Source organism: Aquarana catesbeiana, linkage group LG04, assembly GCF_042186555.1.
Source record: "Aquarana catesbeiana isolate 2022-GZ linkage group LG04, ASM4218655v1, whole genome shotgun sequence".
NCBI classification, from domain to species: Eukaryota; Metazoa; Chordata; class Amphibia; order Anura; family Ranidae; genus Aquarana; species Aquarana catesbeiana.
Window position 1 is genome coordinate 489,433,410 of NC_133327.1, and position 13,773 is coordinate 489,447,182.

Sequence of the window (13,773 nt, forward strand, 5' to 3'; positions counted from 1 at the left end):
TAATATTCCTGGCTATGCCATCTTTTGGAAAGACAGGGTAAAACGGAGGGGTGATGGTGTCTGTCTCTATGTGAGAAGTGATCTCAAAGCGAGTGTGAAAGAGGACATAGTTGGAGAGTGTGATGAGTCCGAAGCATTATGGGTGGAATTGGACATGGGTGTGCGTACTACAAAGGTTGTCATTGGAGTTTTAGACCTCCCAGTGTTAGTGAGGAGGTGGAGACACAGCTCCTTGCACAGATGGAAAGGGCTGCAAGGGCTGGGAGAGTGATAATAATGGGGGATTTTAACTACCCGGAAATTGACTGGAGTAATGGCACTGCTGGGACAGTTAAAGGGCATCATTTTATAAACCTTTTACATGACAATTTTATGGTCCAGTTTATTGAGCCCCCAACTAATAATGAAGCTCTGCTGGACCAGATAATCTCATTTAATTTGATTTCATTTAATGTTAGCTGTAAGCAACAAACACATACGGGTAAGATAAAAACACTTAACTTCAAGAGAGCAAATTTTCCAAGGATTAGGGCTGCTCTCCAGGATTTAGACTGGGAGGGAATATTGCCATCAATGGACACAGAACAGAGATGGTAAATCTTCAAAAAGACTGTATGCGAACTCACTGAAAAGTATATTCCCATGGGCAAGAAGTTTCAAAGGCTAAAAAGAAAACCTATGTGGCTCATGGCCAAAGTTAAAATGGCTATAAATAATAAAAAAAAAAAAAGCTTTTAAAAAATATAAAAATGAAGTAAAGCTATCAACGTTTAAATGTTACAAAGAATATAACAGAATATGTAAAAAGAAAATCAAGAATGCAAAAAATCAAAATGAACAAATTGCAAAAGATAGTTGGACAAACCCCAAAAAATTCTTCAAATATATTAATAGTAAAAAGGTCAGGTCTGAGCATGTAGGCCCTTTACAAAATAATCTAGAGTGGGGGACAAAGACAAGGCAAATATATTAAAATACTTTCTTCAGCTCTGTGTATACAAAGGAGCATGGGGGGGGCTCATGTCCATAATGGGGGTGGTAGTGACACAGCCCCAAATGATCCACAATGGCTCAAAAGTGACATGGTCCAGAAATATTTAGACAGAATAAAGGTGGATAAAGCACCTAGACCAGATGGCATCCATCCATGGATCCTAAAAGAATTGAGCTCGGTCATTTTAAGGCCATTGTTTCTAATATTTAGGGACTCATTAATGACTGGAATGGTACCACTGGATTGGCACAGGGCCAAAGTGGAGCCCATATTTAAAAAGGGATCAAAGTCTTTGCCAAGTAACTATAGACCTGTTAGTTTAATGTCTATATTCGTGAAGATATTGGAGAGTTTAATAAAACACCACATAGACGAGTTCTTGCTGGAAAAAAATATTTTAAGCAACAGACAGCATGGATTCATGAAAGACAGAAGTTGTCAAACAAACCCAATTTCTTTTTATGAGGAGGTAAGTAAAACCTTGGACAGAGGGGTGGCTGTGGACGTGGTATACTTGGATTTTGCAAAAGCGTTTAACACAGTTCCCCATACACGGCTCGTGTAATGTAAAGTCCACACGTTTGGAAATACCAATTTATAAATAGATAGAAAACTGGCTAAAAGACAGAATTTAGAGAGTAGTGGTTAAAGCGGAGTTCTCCCCATTTAAAAGTCAGCAGCTACAAAAAGTGTAGCTGCTGACTTTTAATAATCAGATACTCACCTGTCCCATGGTCCAGCGATGCGGGTGCAAGATGCCTTGCTCCTCTCCCCCTCCTCTCTGAGGCGATGGCATTCTAACTATGGCTTTACAGCCGGGCACGCACTGTGCGCTGCAAATGGCCGGGCAACCTTCTGGGACCTGTGACGTGTCCCAGAAGATTGCAGGAAGGGAGGGGGGAGAGATGATCTTCCTTCCGGCGCCGCGGAGCCAGGGGAAGAAGTGGGAGCTGGGTGCCTCTAAAAACAGGGTACCCGCTCCTCCCCCAAAAAATGACATGCCCAATGTGGTTTGTCAGGGGGTCACCAACACTTAAAGCGGAAGTTTTTTGGATGGAACTCCGCTTTAATGACTCTTACTCTGAATGGTCTAAGGTTATCAGTGGTGTACCCCAATGTTCAGTGTTGGGATCCTTACTTTTTATTAGCTTTATAAATGATATAGGGTCTGGGATTAAAAGTACCATTACTGTCTTTGCAGAGGACACTAAGCTATGCAGTGGAATAATGTCCTTACAGGATGTCTCCAATTTACAAGCCGACCTCAATGCACTGTCTAATTGGGCAACTACGTGGCAAATGGGGTTTAATGTTGATAAATGTAAAGTTATGCACTTGAGGGCTAAGAGTGTGCATGCATCATACATGCTAGGGGGAGTACAATTGGGGGAATCAGTGGTGGAGAAGGATCTGGGGGTTTTGGTAGATCATAAGCTCAATAATAGCATGCAATGCCAAGCTGCGGTTTCCAAAGCAAGCAAAGTCCTTTCTTGTATTAAAAGAGGTATGGACTCCAGAGAGAGATATCATTTTGCCCCTTTACAAATCATTAGTAAGACCTCATCTGGAATTTGCAGTTCAGTTTTGGGCACCGGTTCCCAAAAAGGATATCGGGGAACTGGAGAAAGTGCAGAGAAGGGAAACCAAACTGATAAGAGGCATGGAGGAGCTCAGCTATGAGGAAAGATTAGAGGAACTGAATTTATTCTCTCTTGAGAAAAGAAGATTAAGGGGGGATATGATCAACACTTGTGTATGTGGTCCATATGTGGTATATGTGGTCCATATAATGAACTTGGTGTTGAGTTATTCACTTTAAGGTCATCACAGAGGACAAGGGGGCACTCTTTACATCTAGAGGAAAAAAGATTTCATCTCCAAGTGCGGAGGGGTTTCTTCGCAGTAAGAGCTGTGAACGTGTGGAATGGACTACCTCCGGAGGTGGTTCTGGCAGGCTCAGTAGACTGCTTTGAAAAAGGCCTGGATTCTTTCCTAAATTTACATAATATAACTGGGTATTGACATTTATACTTAAAGTTGATCCAGGGAAAATCTGATTGCCTCTTGGGGGATCAGGAAGGAATTTTTTACCCTGCTATAGCAAATTGAATCATGCTTTACTGGGGGTTTTCACCTCCCTCTGAATCAACTGTGAGTATAGGATTGTATATATGGGATTGTATATTTTTTTTGGTTGAACTAAGTGGCCTTGTATCTTTTTTTCAACCTGACTAACTATGTAACTATGATGTGGCGCCAGAGAGCATGTGCGAGGGCGATATGAAAGGTAAAGTCTACAGACTGTAGCCAGTAAGTTAAATTCAGACTGTAAATTGAGAGGAAACTAAAAAAAAAAAAAACTTATTTAGAGAGAAGTGATTATTGATTCATACTCTTGAATGCTTTATGGTTATTAGTGGTGTACCCCAAGGTTCACTGTTGGTACCCTTACTTTTAACATTTTTATAAATGATACAGGTTTTAGGATTAAAAGGTACAGGGTACCATTTCGGTGTTTGAAAATGACATCAAGCCATGTAATGGTATAATGTTCCTACAAGCAGTGGGGTACCTCTGGCACCCAGTGCGAATTTTACAAACCTTACAGTACAGACTTTCCTCCCCCAGCACATTCAGATCTCCCCAGGCCCCTCTGAGAACAGACTGACCCACCCCCACAGCACAGACCCTCTCCAGTAAAAATCTCTGAGTACAGACACCCCTTCTCTACAGCACAGACCCCTCGGTACACTCCTAACATTCCCAAGTATTTACCCATCTATGTATACTATACTACATAACCAGAGCCGATCCGCCCTATACGCTCACTATGCAAGCTGCGCAGGGCCCCGCAGCTGTGGGGGGGCCCCCAAGGGTGGATCGGCTCTGCTCCCGGAGCTCCAATCTGCTTGGACGATCCCCATTCCCCAGCAGCACCTATTTCCGGATGGCCTCTCTGTCCTCCTCCTCCTCCCCTCCCCCGGGCAGGCCCCTGATGGAGGAGGGCTGGCTTGGAGTGGTAACAAGTTTCTGTTTGAAACACACAGGGAATCACAGATAATACAGGTATGCTGGAGTGCTCAGAGGATAATACAGGTGCCAGGATTTGGGTTGCAGGCAGGAACACACACTAGGGATAGCTGAGAGCAGAACAGTGGAGATCACAGGAGCAGGATGAAGAATGAATGGCGGGAAAGAGGAAGACAGGGAATCACTGAGAATGCTAGGAGGTGTCGGCGGTCTGACTGCTAATGTAAGAGGGAACCTCTGTGCGGTCTTTGATGTAAGGAGGGGCTTTCTGGGGACCCTGATGTAAGGGGGGCTCTCTGGGGACCCTGATGTGGGGGGGGCTCACTGGGGACCCTGATGTAAGTAGGGAGCCTCTCTGGGGATCCTGATGTGAGGAGGGGCTCTCTGAGGACACTGATGTAAGGGGGCTCTCTGGGACCCTGATGTAAGGAGGGGCCCTCTGGGGACCCTGATGTAAGGGGAGGTTCTCTGGGGACCCTGATGTAAGGGGAGGCTCTCTGGGGACCCTGATGTAAGGGCAGGCTCTCTGGGGACCCTGATGTAAGGGCAGGCTCTCTGGGGACCCTGATGTAAGGGCAGGCTCTCTGGGGACCCTGATGTAAGGGCAGGCTCTCTGGGGACCCTGATGTAAGGGCAGGCTCTCTGGGGACCCTGATGTAAGGGCAGGCTCTCTGGGGACCCTGATGTAAGGGCAGGCTCTCTGGGGACCCTGATGTAAGGGCAGGCTCTCTGGGGACCCTGATGTAAGGGCAGGCTCTCTGGGGACCCTGATGTAAGGGCAGGCTCTCTGGGGACCCTGATGTAAGAGCAGGCTCTCTGGGGACCCTGATGTAGAGGGAGACTCTCTGAGGACACTGATTTAAGGGGGGCTCTCTGGGGACCCTGATGTAAGGAGGGGCTTTCTGGGGACCCTGATGTAAGGGGAGGCTCTCTGGGGACCCTAATGTAAGGAGGGGCTCTCTGGGGACCCTGATCTAAGGAGGGGCTCTCTGGGGACCCTGATCTAAGGAGGGGCTCTCTGGGGACCCTGATCTAAGGAGGGGCTCTCTGGGGACCCTGATCTAAAGGAGGGGCTCTCTGGGGACCCTGATCTAAAGGAGGGGCTCTCTGGGGACCCTGATCTAAAGGAGGGGCTCTCTGGGGACCCTGATCTAAAGGAGGGGCTCTCTGGGGACCCTGATCTAAAGAAGGGGCTCTCTGGGGACCCTGATCTAAGGAGGGGCTCTCTGGGGACCCTGATCTAAGGAGGGGCTCTCTGGGGACCCTGATCTAAGGAGGGGCTCTCTGGGGACCCTGATCTAAGGAGGGGCTCTCTGGGGACCCTGATCTAAGGAGGGGCTCTCTGGGGACCCTGATCTAAGGAGGGGCTCTCTGGGGACCCTGATCTAAGGAGGGGCTCTCTGGGGACCCTGATCTAAGGAGGGGCTCTCTGGGGATCCTCATGTAAGGAGGGGCTCTCTGGGGATCCTCATGTAAGGAGGGGCTCTCTGGGGATCCTCATGTAAGGAGGGGCTCTCTGGGGATCCTCATGTAAGGAGGGGCTCTCTGGGGACCCTGATATAGGGGGAGGCTCTCTGAGGACAATGATGTAGGGGAGGCTCTCTGGGGACAATGATGTAGGGGGAGGCTCTCTGGGGACCCTGATGTAGGGGGAGGCTCTCTGGGGAACCTGATGTAGGGGGAGGCTCTCTGGGGACCCTGATGTAGGGGGAGGCTCTCTGGGGACCCTGATGTAGGGGGAGGCTCTCTGGGGACCCTGATGTAGGGGGAGGCTCTCTGGGGACCCTGATGTAGGGGGAGGCTCTCTGGGGACCCTGATGTAGGGGGAGGCTCTCTGGGGACCCTGATGTAGGGGGAGGCTCTCTGGGGACCCTGATGTAGGGGGAGGCTCTCTAGGGACCCTGATGTAGGGGGAGGCTCTCTGGGGACCCTGATGTAGGGGGAGGCTCTCTGGGGACCCTGATGTAGGGGGAGGCTCTCTGGGGACCCTGATGTACGGGGAGGCTCTCTGGGGACCCTGATGTACGGGGAGGCTCTCTGGGGACCCTGATGTACGGGGAGGCTCTCTGGGGACCCTGATGTAGGGGGAGGCTCTCTGGGGACCCTGATGTAGGGGGAGGCTCTCTGGGGACCCTGATGTAGGGGGAGGCTCTCTGGGGACCCTGATGTAGGGGGAGGCTCTCTGGGGACCCTGATGTAGGGGGAGGCTCTCTGGGGACCCTGATGTAGGGGGAGGCTCTCTGGGGACCCTGATGTAGGGGGAGGCTCTCTGGGGACCCTGATGTAGGGGGAGGCTCTCTGGGGACCCTGATGTAGGGGGAGGCTCTCTGGGGACCCTGATGTAGGGGGAGGCTCTCTGGGGACCCTGATGTAGGGGGAGGCTCTCTGGGGACCCTGATGTAGGGGGAGGCTCTCTGGGGACCCTGATGTAGGGGGAGGCTCTCTGGGGACCCTGATGTAGGGGGAGGCTCTCTGGGGACCCTGATGTAGGGGGAGGCTCTCTGGGGACCCTGATGTAGGGGGAGGCTCTCTGGGGACCCTGATGTAGGGGGAGGCTCTCTGGGGACCCTGATGTAGGAGGAGGCTCTCTGGGGACCCTGATGTAGGGGGAGGCTCTCTGAGGACACTGATTTTAGGGGGGCTCTCTGGGGACCCTGATGCAAGTGTCAGGTGTCACTGTGTGGCAATGGCAAATGGTTTACATAACTCACGGCATCACGGGTCAGTTAGAGGGCCCCTTAGCAGAATTTTGCTTAGGGCACCAGGTAGGTCAGGATCGGCACTGTATATAACTATATATATTTAGGAAAGCCGCATGGAGGAGATTCAATTCAATTTGTACAAACATTCGACATCGCTGGATCTTTGGAAGTATACACTGATTGCTCTGTGGTGATTATCTCCCGGTAATACATCATCTAAGGTGTCCCCTGTTGCCACTCATCGGCTGTCCATGAAGGAAGTTGGCGAGATTCCAGCAGTGTCTCCTGTGGTTCTGATATTTCTACTAGGCCTGTTTTGACCCCCCTGAATAAAGGGAGGTTGCAGGCTTTTCGGTAAGCCTCCATTGCTTTATCACCAGGTGGCGGGCAGCACTAGCAGTGGAATACTGACCCAGGACCTTACATTGAACATCTTATTTTTTTTTTGGACTTTATTTCATTTTTCACTTCTTCATATGAACTATTTTTCACATTATTTTATATTTTACAATATTTTATTATATTTCTTTGATATTTTCATTAGCACTTAATTGATTTATTATCTATTAACCTATTTGATGTCAACATCATTATTTATTGGTTATCAATCACTACTGTTTGTTATTGATTCATTGATATATCACACTCACATTTGTCCAGCGCTGCACTGTTCTCTTTATCTCTATCTCTTGTGCCCTTGTATCAGGGTTATATTGTTCAGCTGCAGGACATCCTTCACGTTTTTTTAACATATTTTCATATTGTTTATGCACCTAGCGCAATTCTTTCTTTTTTATATCTTTAAATCTAGTGTTGTTTTTTTTAACTTCGTCGTGTATTGTGGAAACTGCCACAGGCATAGCAATTACAGGTTCTAATTTTCTCCTGGTCTCAATAGGTCCTGCATAAATTGGAACCTGTTGTATAACTCCACTAATTTTTTTCAAGAAGCACAAACATTACCATGCAAGGAACATCTATTTAGAAGCAAAACTATTTGTTTTTTGGGTTAAGTGAAAAAAAACTGTCAGCTGCAGTCAGAGCCGCTGTACTGCTGCTGAGCTGTTGTGTTCTGACAGGGGGAAGGCCCCCTCGCCAGAACACTCCGATCAGCGTTCTCCGCCATTGGCAGAGAGCGCTGATCGAGAGTCGGTCTGCTGCTGGTTTTCCAGCATGGTCGTCCGACAGAAGCCGGCCAAACGACCAAATTCTGTCAGACAGAGTGGCTTACACACAGGCCAAATGTCGGCCGTTTTTTTTTTTTTTAACTTTTTTTGGCACAAGCCACATTTGGAGAGATTTTGTGATATTGATATGATCTTTTGACAAAGCCTTGCCACCCATAGTTGATTGTTTTCTTCAGTTGCACAACCAGGGACTGAAATGATCCAGAAAAGCTCTTTTCATGCTGAGCTAATCAAAATGATCACAATTGAAAGTCAAATGGCTTTATGTGCTATAGAGAAGGTGATTAGCTTCACCTGATTGAGTTTATAAGTCATTTGTAGAAGGGGGTGATAATTTTTCCAACTCAATGATTCTAGTTTTGATTTTTTTTCTGACATGTTGGTGTTATAGCTTTCACTTGAAGGTTACAAGTAAATACAGCTGGATAAAACAAAAAGTGTGCGTCTTCATTTCAGGCTGCATAGCAACAAAACATTTTTTTTCCTAATGAACAACTGAAAAGGAACAAAACCTGTCTCTGGCAGTTCATTACCTGACTGTCACATAAAATAAATAAGAAATTGATTTTAACACATCTTGAACTGTAATATATTGCAACGCATAAAGTGGGGACGGAAAGTATTCAGACCCCCTTAAATTTTTCACTCTGTTATATTGCAGCCATTTGCTAAAATCATTTAAGTTCATTTTTTTTCCTCATTAATGTACACACAGCAACACATATTGACAGAAAAACACAGAATTGCTGACATTTTTGCAGATTTATTAAAAAAGAAAAACTGAAATATCACATGGTCCTAAGTATTCAGACCCTTTGCTCAGTATTTAGTAGAAGCACCCTTTTGATCTAATACAGCCATGAGTCTTTTTGGGAAAGATGCAACAAGTTTTTCACACCTGGATTTGGGGATCCTCTGCCATTCCTCCTTGCAGATCCTCTCCAGTTCTGTCAGGTTGGATGGTAAACGTTGGTGGACAGACATTTTTAGGTCTCTCCAGAGATGCTCAATTGGGTTTAAGTCAGGGCTCTGGCTGGGCCATTCAAGAACCATCACGGAGTTGTTGTGAAGCCACTCCTTCGTTATTTTAGCTGTGTGCTTAGGGTCATTGTCTTGTTGGAAGGTAAACCTTCGACCCAGTCGGAGGTCCTTAGCACCCTGGAGAAGGTTTTCGTCCAGGATATCCCTGTACTTGGCCGCATTCATCTTTCCCTCAATTGCAACCAGTTGTCCTGTCCCTGCAGCTGAAAAAAAAACCCCACAGCATGATGCTGCCACCATCATGCTTCACTGTTGGGACTGTATTGGACAGGTGATGAGCAGTGCCTGGTTTTCTCCACACATACCGCTTAGAATTAAGGCCAAAAAGTTCTATCTTGGTCTCATCAGACCAAAGAATCTTATTTCTCACCATCTTGGGAGTCCTTCGGGTGTTTTTTTTAGCAAACTCCATGCAGGCTTTCATGTGTCATGCACTAAGGAGAGGCTTCCGTCGGGCCACTCTGCCATAAAGCCCCAACTGGTGGAGGGCTGCAGTGATGGTGGACTTTCTACAACTTTCTCCCATCTCCCGACTGCATCTCTGGAGGTCAGCCACAGTGATCTTTGGGTTCTTCTTTACCTCTCTCACCAAGGCTCTTCTCCCCCGATAGCTCAGTTTTCCCGGACGGCCAGCTCTAGGAAGGGTTCTGGTCGTCCCAAATGTCTTCCATTTAAGGATTATGGAGTCCACTGTGCTCTTAGGAACCCTAAGTGCAGCAGAAATTTTTTGGTAACCTTGGCCAGATCTGTGCCTTGCCACAATTCTGTCTCTGAGCTCTTCAGGCAGTTCCTTTGACCTCATGATTCTCATTTGCTCTGATATGCACTGTGAGCTGTAAGGTCTTATATAGACAGGTGTGTGGCTTTCCTAATCAAGTCCAATCAGTATAATGCAGTGGTGTCCAAACTATGGCCATCCAGTTAAGGAACTACAACTCCCATCATGCCTAGTCATGTCTGTGAATGTCAGAGTTTTACAATGCCTCATGGGAAGTGTAGTTCCGCAACAGCTGGAGGGCCGTAGTTTGGACACCCCTGGTATAATCAAACACATCTGGACCCAAATGAAGGTGTAGAACCATCTCAAGGATGATCAGAAGAAATGGACAGCACCTGAGTTAAATATATGAGTGTCACAGCAAAGGGTCTGAATACTTAGGACAATGTGATATTTCAGTTTTTCTTTTTTAATAAATCTGCAAAAATATCAACAATTCTGTGTTTTTCTGTCAATATGGGGTGCTGTGTGTACATTAATGAGGAAAAAATGAACTTAAATGATTTTAGCAAATGGCTGCAATATAACAAAGAGTGACAAATTTAAGGTGGTCTGAACTACTTTCCATCCCCGCTGTAAAACATCAGGACTATTTCATAGAACAATGTGTATAGTGCAGTAGATAGAACTAGAAGGACTTGTGTCTTTTTTCAACCTATGTAACTAGAGGACCTGACCATATTTCTGATATCCATTCAGGTTAGTTAAAAGAGAAGTGCGGGATTTCATATTCAGCTATGTGGCTGCAGCAACAATTCAATACTGCAGCTGTCCCCCACCGGCTCAAAGATCAAAAATCGAGTGATCATATGTCCACTGATCGCTTCCTTCTTGGTCTTCACTTAGCAAAGAGCAGTGACTGTCAGTCACAGCTCTCCGCTCTACCCCTCCAGCGCTCACTAGAGCACCGGGTTGTGCAGGGGGTGAGAGCGGCTGGCTCAGACTCACAGCGGCGTGCTGAGAGGCTGAGCCAGCTGCCAGTCAGGCATCTGGGTTATTGCCGGAATCCCTGCAGAGCCTGGCTCTGTGATGTCAGCTGGCAGCAAATTTTAGCCTGCTGCAGGCTAAATCGGGGACAGAGGAGTGCAGAAATAAAAGCACTCCTGTGTCCCACATGAGAAGTATGGCCAAAAAAGCTTTGACCATACTTCTCCTTTAAGAGTGGATTACTACACATTAGACTGATAGAGAAAGATAGAATATTTGTTGAGACATACATTTAGACATCTGCACAGCACAGCTCTCTGAAAGTATATAAACCAAAACTACTCTTCTACAGACACATTAATCTGCTTACCACTTGAGAACTGAGGAAGCTGTTCTGATGTATTCCTACAATCAAAAAACATAAAATAGTTCTGTTATAAGCAAAGTATAACATACAAATCTAGATATATTAAATGAATTACTGTCAGATCTATTTATGCTGCAATATTCCAAATAGATTACTCCAGGACTGTTTATAGGGGTTTTAAAGGGGCTGTAAACTCTTACATATACCCAGTGAAGTAACTGATACACCGAGATTAAACAAATCCTCCTACATTTGTTGTATCTGTTTATCTGCAGCCCTCTCTTCTCTACATCCATTCAATGTGCAGATTTTACTCAGGATTTCTCGGCTCTGAAAAGCAGGGGTTAGAAAGCTGAAGTTAGACTGCAGAGATCAGTGAGAACAGCTAAGAGCAGATTAAAGGGAAGGGATACAGCACACAAGAACAGGGCTGAGGCTGTCAATCACAGGCTGTGCACTGGAGGTACCTCCCCATGTCGCTTTTTTCCCGTGGTGTCAGGAAAACTTGTTAGAAGTGACTCATGTTGATAACAGAGGAACAAGGCAGCAGACAGAAATGACAACTAGTGCCCTGGATTGAGACAGGTACACACAACAGAGGGATATGCTTTGTTGATATTTCATGTTTAAGGTTTACAACCACTTTAAGGCTCTGTTCACACATACTGTGGTGACCTGCATTTTACCAAATGAATGAACGCAGGTCACCGCTAGGACCCACAGAAAATAACTGCATTTAAAGTGGTGTTCCGGCCGAAATTATAGTTTTTAAATAAAAATACTCCTATAATACACAAGCTCAATGTATTCTAGTAAAGTTAGTCTGTAAACTAAGGTTTGTTTTGTTAGTTTATAGCAGTAGTTTGTTATTTTATAAACTTACAGCAGGCTGTGGCCATCTTAAGTGTGGGCATCTGAAGCCAGACTGTATTTCTTCCTGGATCTCATCCTTGCAGATCTCGCACATGCTCAGTGCAGCACAAGCAGTGTAATAGGTTTCAGGTCAGGTTTCCATAGCAACGGCAGTGTCAGAGGAAGTTGCCGCCCCTTCCCAGAAGGCATGGCAAACAGGAAATGATGCGATGGGCCACGGCCAGGGAGGAGGAAGTGAAAAATGAATACAGCAGATATACAGTAGGTGCCAAGAAAAAAAAATTTAAAAATATCCAATTCGTTTACAGTGCGCAGTTTAATGAGGGATGCTGAAGAGTTGTAAAAATGGGTGGAAATCCACTTTAATGTGCTCTGTTAACACTGCAACGCACTCTGGAAGTGCAATTCAGTGAGCTTTGATGAAATGCAGACATGCTGAATTTTATCAAAACATGGGAAGGGATCACGTCACTGTACAGAAGCACGACTGCATGGATGGAGTGTCACTTCTGTGTACTTCAAATAATGCTTTTGCAAAACAAGAAAAAAAATTAAAAAAAAAAAGAAGAAGAAAGGAAACAGTGTGATGAGGTAAAAAAGGCATCACACCACCCCCTACCGCCAGCTCGTTGCACCTGAAATGGAGAGCTGCCCGCTCAATACCACTGGGGTTTAGTGTGCAGGCTGTGTGAACAAGCCAAAAGTGTTCACCTCCTGGCATTTAAAGGAAAAAAGTTCACACATTCGGCATTACAGGTAATGCCAGTATAACTTCATTGGGCAATAGCTCCCTTTCAATGCGTACAATGTTGTTTCACATCAATGGGTGGCTAGATGAAATACAGTGTTGTTCTAGCTGCCATCCTTCCCAGGGTAAAGCAAGTGAAAAAGTCTTGCTATCCTTCACCAACCGAGTGATTTCTCATACCAATCAAAGACAACAGACAACTTAACCAGTTTTTTGTTTTTTTGTCAAAGTATGTTTATAAACAGTGGATTGGTGTACTGTTATTTTCCCAGTGCCATTTATAAACGGCAATGGGTGAAACAGCTTGGGCAGTCGTACCAACCGCTAATTGCTGTATACCCAGTTGCAGGCTCTAGGTGTACTAGACATGCCCATAACATGTCATCAACGTACACAGTGCGTGTCTAGTACGTCCAGTCCTTCTGCCGGGATCCCCACAGTCACAGTATACAGTAATTCGTAATTCAGCTCTGATTAATCACAGCTGCATTGCCGAGTACACAAAATAGGTGGGCAGCAGGAGATGTAGTTATAAAAAAAAAAAAAAAAAAGCAGTCTGGCAATGTTCATCAAAAACATTGCTCAGCTGTGAATACAGAAAGCTTCAAATGAAACATTGTATTGTTTTTCAACTTACTGTTTCTTCATCTACAGATCAAAGGGATTAACTTAATCTGTAGATGAAGTCAGTTAAAGTGATTGTAAAGTCTTGTTTTTTTCTCGTTTTTTTTCGGAACAAACATGTTATATTTACCTCCTCCATGCAGTGGATTTGCACAGGGCAGCCTAGTTCGTCCCTCTTTGCTGGCCCCTCCCTCCTGTCGAGTTCCCCCACAGCAAGCAGCTTGCTATGGAGGCACACGAGCTGAGGCTCCGTGTGTGCATTCAGACACGGAACTGCGTCCCCGCCCCTCTCTCCTGATTGGCTGAGTTTGATTGACAGCCCTGGGAGCCAGTGGTGCCGCTGCTGTGTCTCAGCCAATCAGGAGAGTCACGGATAGCCGAAGAACTCGTGTACATCGCTGGATAGAGAAGGGGCTCAGGTAAGTATTAGAGGATGCTGGGGAGGCTGCTGCACACAGAATGCTTTTTATCTTAATGCATACAATGCATTAAGATAAAAAAA

At 46.0% G+C, this 13,773-nt stretch overlaps 1 protein-coding gene across 2 annotated transcripts in view; it reads right to left on the reverse strand.

The window, feature by feature from the left end:
• Nucleotides 1-13,773, reverse strand: part of RIOX1 (ribosomal oxygenase 1) — a 345,989-nt gene that overhangs the window by 245,885 nt on the left and 86,331 nt on the right. For both annotated transcript variants that reach the window (XM_073627655.1, XM_073627656.1), the window contains exon 8: nt 11,030-11,064. In XM_073627655.1, coding sequence (XP_073483756.1) covers nt 11,030-11,064 — 35 coding nt within the window. The remainder of the gene's footprint in view (nt 1-11,029; nt 11,065-13,773) is intronic.